General features: G+C 36.0%; 1 protein-coding gene across 4 annotated transcripts; it reads right to left on the bottom strand.

The window, feature by feature from the left end:
• Positions 1-260: 260 nt before the first annotated feature.
• On the bottom strand, positions 261-5,578 carry FAR1 (FRS (FAR1 Related Sequences) transcription factor family). 4 transcript variants are annotated; one of them, XR_002287649.2, is made up of 11 exons: positions 5,374-5,578; positions 4,838-4,988; positions 4,704-4,745; positions 1,983-4,166; positions 1,844-1,900; positions 1,590-1,658; positions 1,380-1,442; positions 1,191-1,259; positions 1,058-1,102; positions 787-968; positions 261-714 (listed from the first exon to the last, which is right to left on the bottom strand). XR_002287649.2 is itself a non-coding variant. In XM_011087154.3 (10 exons), the coding sequence occupies exons 4-10, from the start codon at positions 4,092-4,094 to the stop codon at positions 915-917; spliced, it is 2,469 nt and encodes an 822-aa protein (XP_011085456.1). In that variant the 5' UTR covers positions 4,095-4,166; positions 4,704-4,745; positions 4,838-4,988; positions 5,374-5,578; the 3' UTR covers positions 742-914. The 4 variants fall into 4 exon arrangements, 1 of the variants encoding a protein (XP_011085456.1); XR_016066641.1 differs by having other exon boundaries at positions 261-717; positions 807-968; XR_016066640.1 differs by having other exon boundaries at positions 807-968.
• Between the last annotated feature and the right edge of the window lie 422 nt (positions 5,579-6,000).

Here is a 6,000-nt window from a genome sequence, read left to right as displayed (position 1 = left end):
CTTTCAGGGGTACCATGAGCCTTCCATTTCTTTCTTCTTTTTTTGGACCGTTTAAACCTTTTTAAGCCAACTTATTTTTATGTATATCAATACTGAATCAACTATCAAAAATTAACTTAAATTTTCTTACATTTGACAATAAAACATGATTTAGGCAAGTGGAAATTTAAAAAGGAAAAGATAATCACCCAAATTGAGATTTAAATTTGAATATAATATTTGGACTTAATTTTGAATTCGGATATTAATTTTGTTCATGGTTAAAACAAATACTTATCTTTTCTTATTATTTCATCTTAATAAAGATCAAATTGTAGGGATCTAGTTATAAAACATATTTTCTTGAAGAGGGCAATTATAATATGACAAAACATAGGGGATGTCCACGTAATTTGAATAAACCTCAAGGAGGTTTGTGTGATTTACAATGAAGGGTAAAAGAGTGATTTTATCAAGCACGTTAGGGTTCTTTTAACGGCCATATCTCAAAGGAAGGCGACGTAATTATCCATAAAGTAGTTTCAATCTGTACCGTTGGATTAGATGCAGCTAAAACCCAATTCAGGCTAGAATTTCCGAATCCAAGAGACACACTTCATTCTTCATTTCTTCCCATTCCTTCAGCCTAATTAGAATTTCAAGGGCATGTTTGCATAGTACAGAGGCCCCATGCTCATTTGGTAGAAAGAAATCAGAGATTTCTTCATAAATGATCTGCTAAAAGAAAGATAAATCAAATAATTACAGGGGAAAAGAAGTGAAAGCTGGATACAGAAACTGACTTACAAATTTTAATGTGACTTTACATCAAAAAGTTAGTGGATCTTCTCTGCAGAAATTCAGAAGCTGCAGAGTTCTTAAAAGACTTCTGAGGTTCTAATTTATCTACATCTGCGACCGTCATCTTGAACTCCTCAAGCATGTCTAGCAGTGCCGTGCAACTGGGCCGGTCTCACATTATGCTCATCCTGGAATCAGTGTGAAAACGTGTGTTATGGTGACACTGAAAGTTCATAAAGTAATTACCAACTTCAAACATAATGTTCCTAAAACTGACCGCCATGCCATAAGTGAAAGCTGGTTGTCTGAAGTCGAGATGCCCCTGCGTAAACAGAGGAAAGAGGCAAATGATAATCTAACTTGTGCCATATAATCACATTACAAGATCGTGTCATAATGAACTACAATACCAGTCCGGGCATGCTCTGTTGAGCCCCATAAAAACCATCATGGCTAGACGCAATCGAGTTCAACTGTCCCTACAATACAAACACAAACCACATATAGTCCCAACTTACTTCATGAGTAAAAGAGACAGCGAAGCCTAAGAAGGCAATAGATGTAAAGGGCACTATCTCAAACGAAAATCAATGACATACCAGCCCCTGCATCGTCTGTTGACTGACATAGTAAGCATCATGTGGCGGCTCCATCAAATTTAACTGGATCATTAACAAAAGGTGTATTGTCATTCATCATGCCTTAATATAAAAATTTGACGCTCCATGGAATCATATATTCAGCAAGTATGATACTTGGTCACCAAAATTTTTCATTATCATATTGGTGGGGGTTGCAGAAAACCGTACCAGTCCATGGACGTGCTGTTGGGATCCATAGTATCCATTCAGGGTAATTCCTTCCGAGCTTAGGTTTTCCTATGACAAAAAATTTAATGTCAATAATTTCTTTTTTTGTGTCAAGCATAAAAGAATTTATGTTTAGCCCTTTAATTTCAGAAAGTCCAAACTCAAGGTTATTTTGGTAACATTGTGGCTGGTTATTTGACATGCAAACTCGCAGTAACCAATTCAAACTTTATGACTCTATTGGTATAGCTCACCATTTGTTGCAAACTGTCAGAAGCCTCAATAACAACTGCTTCTGGCTCTGGTTGTAACTGAGATGGAAACATTGCTTCACATAAATTCCTTAAGAGTCACAAAGACAAAGATATTGGAAGCAAGAAATACGGATATAACCTTTCTCTTCTTGTTTGTATTCTTCTTCTTGTTTGTTTTGGTCACATGGAGCAACTGGTTCTCTTCCTCAGCACAACGAAGTCCCACAGAGTTATTACTACATTCTGCAGCAGTTCTGTTATTAACATTCACACAGTTCTTCAGAGCTTCGACTAAAGCACGACAAGCAATGTTGTAATTCTCCTCAGACAAAGAACCTTCTTCTCCTAGTTCAATAGCCCGCTTACAAAGATCATTGTATCTTTGCACCCTAGTTTGGATTCTTTCATTTCCATCTACCACAGCCTGTCTGCTCTTGGCATCTTTTGTCCACCTCTTAAGGATATATCGAGATGGGATACTAGGAAGACCACATATTTGGAGGACAATCATTGAATGTCTGCAGAGAAAACCTTTATATTCAAACATTAGACATGAACAAGAAACTTCTGACTTTGCCTCATTCCATGTAACCACAAAATTCTCAGTTTTTTCACAATCGTCAACTCTAAAAATAACATTGGCTCCCATCTCCTTCTCTTTCTTGGGATGGCATCCTACCACACCCAAAACCTCAACTTGGAATTTTCTAAATATTGCATGCGTCAAAATTGTCGACATTTGTTTTTCCCAAGGAGAAGGTGACCTGAGCGCTGGTTGTTTGTGCAAAGTATCAAAGTCTGCCATGTCTTCCTCTTCATACCTATTTTGAAGTATTGCCCCATATTGTCTCACAAACTCTTTCAGATTGATCTTTTTGTGAATGTATTTGTCAAAGAAAGAGTTCACACTTTCAGAACGCTGATATGTAGACAACCCAGCCAAAAATATGTCTCTCATGAAAGTGGGAACCCATTTTTTACGGTCCACATACATTGAATGAACCCATTCATTTTCTTGTAGTTCAAATCTGCCGACCATCTTCCACCACCTCATGTCAAACTCTTCATCTGTCAATGACTTGAATATGCACTTGTTGAATTTTTTCATAAAATTTTCATGTTGTTTGAGTACATGAGCAAGAGTTTCATGTATTCTTTCCAATATATGCCAAAGAGCAAAGCAATGACGTGAATATGGGAAAACTTCTTCAATAGCTGATTTCAATTGTTTATCTGGATCAGTAATGATAACTGTTGGAGCTTGCCCACCCATTGCTCTGAGCCATGTCTTCATTAACCAAACAAATGTTGGCTTAGTTTCATCAGCTAATAGAGCACATCCAAGCAACATAGGCTGAAAATGATGGTTTACCCCCAGGAACAGAGCAATAGGCATCTTCTCATTGATTTTAATGTAACTAGTGTCAAAGAAAACAGCATCACTGAAGCTGATATAGTCTTTCCTGGTTTTGGCATCAACCCAAAACAAGTTCCTCAGACGCTGATCTTCATTCAAGTCAATCGCATAAAAGAAACCAGGATTCTCTTTTTGGATTTGTACAAAATACTCAAGCATGACTTGAGCATCCCCCTCTTCTAATGCCAAGTACCGACCTCTGTCAAACTGGTGATCGAACTCATTCTTACTGAGGCAAGAATTAAAACTCCCACCAGATTGTCTAGACATCTCAACATACATCTTCCTTGTACGCTCACTAACCGCATGCAGAATATCTATATTATTCTTTTCAGCTAATTTTACATTCCTATGTATACGAAAATGATAAGCTAATGCAGGTAAAAGCTCATGATTGTGCTCCTTTATAAATTCGTGAATATACCATTTCCCATCTCGTTTTCTCTTTACATGCATACTGGCCTTACAATCCGTCTTTTTTACACTTGGCCTTCTACTACTGCCACTCTCAGATTCTGGTGTGACCCCATATCTCGAACATGCAAACTTAGCATCTATAAATTCTTTTGTTTTCTTTGAACGACGGCTGTTTTTAATTGAGGTGGTGAATCCCATAGACTTTGCATACTCCTGATAAAAAGAATAGGCCGCTTCATGGGATTCAAATTCGATCCCATCATGTGGCTCAAAGTTGTCGCCTTCAATCCCCAAAATGTCTCCCTTGTGAGAACTGCTTACCTGACCATCCCTATTTTCTCCAGCATCTACAACATCAACCATGTTTAGACCAATCCCTTCTTCACCACATTCCACATTGTCCTCATAATCCACCATAGCATCTAAAGCATTTAGAAACAGGCAGTTCCAAGGTTGATTACACTATGACAACAGGAACTCAATTTTCGCCTGTAAATTATGCAAACCTCTAGTAAGGTACAGAACTAGAAAAATAATGAAAGCTAAAAACTGCACTTTTTGCCATTCTACCATAAATCTGTACAAATTCAATCTACCCTTGAAAATGAAACCATCACAAACAAAAACCAAAGGAGAGAGGGGGGGCAAAAACCAAATTAGCTGCCTTCTATATTTCTACTTGCTTTCAACTAAAAAATTACAACAAAATCAAACTGGGTTTCAATTCGATCCAATCAGTAAAACCTAAAAATAATCCCAAAAATTCATCAATCGGAACTACCCATGAGAAAAACCTAAAATTAAGCAAAAATCAGAAAAGTAATTGAATCCAATAACACAAGAGCTTACCAATTCATCCGCGACAAGTTCACAGAAATTGAGTTAACGAAATTCCTATTCTGATAGAACCTTCGCCAACACATATCGTACTAATTTCTCAAGGGTTTTTCAGTGTGGAATTCAAATTCACACAAAGGCGTGCGTTAATATGAAAAGGAGGAAGTTTTACAAAATTGTGAATCTTACCTGCAATGGAGAGACCATAGTTCACGCGGACAGAGCCACCATCTACAGCAAATACACACAGCAGAAGAACATTCACCAGAATCTGAATATACTCTCAACATTATATTATTAGAGCATATGAATGTGAATCTTACCTGCAATGGAGAGAACACAAACGGGGAAGAAAAGCATTGAAGGAATGATGGGAACCTCCATTGTTGCACAGAACTCAGAACTCACTCCTCCACCGTACACCCCAACAGTCTCCCCTTCACATACCAAATCAGTTCATATCCATTTTCATTTCTTGAAGCACCAAACCAACACAGAAAATTCAAAATGTATAAGAATAATATTCTAGCATTCAAGAATTACATACATCTCCAATAACAAATATCTAACATAATAAACTTTAAATATATGTTCAAAACCCAAAAAAAGCGCTGATTGTAGATTTTATTGTTATTCTTGCAAACACCCAAAAGGGTTTCTCCAGAATAGCTCGAAATGCAATTGGAGATTTTTGGAGAATTCAATAATATGAATTAGTGCTGATTCTAGAAGAACAATATTAACAAGTATAAAAAGACTAGAACAACACCACAAAAATTAAAGAACCATTTTCTCCTCATAGGCGCCGCCCATACACAAGCCAACGGTGAGACCAAGACTATGAGATGTAATGGCGCACCTGTTCCAGCTTCTTGCTTGGCCGACAAAACAGCAATCGGCTTCCTCGTTGCCGCTGGTAGATGGATTTGGGGCTTGCAATTGTTGGTTTGGGGAAAACCCTTTTAGGATTGAGATTTGGAAATTGGGGAGAAAGAAGAAAAAAAAGAGTGGGAAGAAACGAGAAAGAAATGAATAGAGAGAGAGAAACCCCTAAAAAATAATAGAGAGAGAGAGAGAAAGAATTTGGGGTTTTAGAATGTGTATTTTTTTTATAATAAAATTGAATTTGTGTTTTTTTTATAATAAAATTGTTGGGTGGTATTTTTTTAATTAAATTATATTGTTATAAATAAATAATATTAAATATTACCATATTATTTATAAAAAATATGAAATGTATGATACAATAATTTTAATTTATTGTTATAAATATAAATTATTAATTAGTTTAATGGTAATATAATTAGTAAAAGTATGAAAAATATATATACATCGAATTATCAAAATACACGAGAACCGCTGAAATATCTCTTTGATTAAAAGAGTATGATTTATATCATAAATTATTCCGTTGGAATCCAATAAGATTCCAAATTCAGAGGTTTTTATTTTTAATAGTTCATCTTGCATATAATTTTGTATAGTT

Source organism: Sesamum indicum, linkage group LG8 (assembly GCF_026168435.1).
Source record: "Sesamum indicum cultivar Baizhima isolate 11 linkage group LG8, ASM2616843v1, whole genome shotgun sequence".
In the NCBI taxonomy this organism is placed as follows: Eukaryota; Viridiplantae; Streptophyta; class Magnoliopsida; order Lamiales; family Pedaliaceae; genus Sesamum; species Sesamum indicum.
Note: the sequence above shows the minus strand (reverse complement) of the source record. Positions and strands in the feature narration are given on the sequence as shown.

Coding starts and splice junctions, on each gene's coding strand:
- FAR1 (XM_011087154.3), bottom strand. CDS start 4,094: ATGGTGGATTATGAGGACAATGTGGAATGTGGTGAAGAAGGGATTGGT. Junction 1,901..1,982: donor ATACAAACAAGAAGAGAAAG/GTTATATCCGTA, acceptor TTTCCATCTCAG/TTACAACCAGAGCCAGAAGC. Junction 1,260..1,379: donor AACAGACGATGCAGGGGCTG/GTATGTCATTGA, acceptor TTTGTATTGTAG/GGACAGTTGAACTCGATTGC.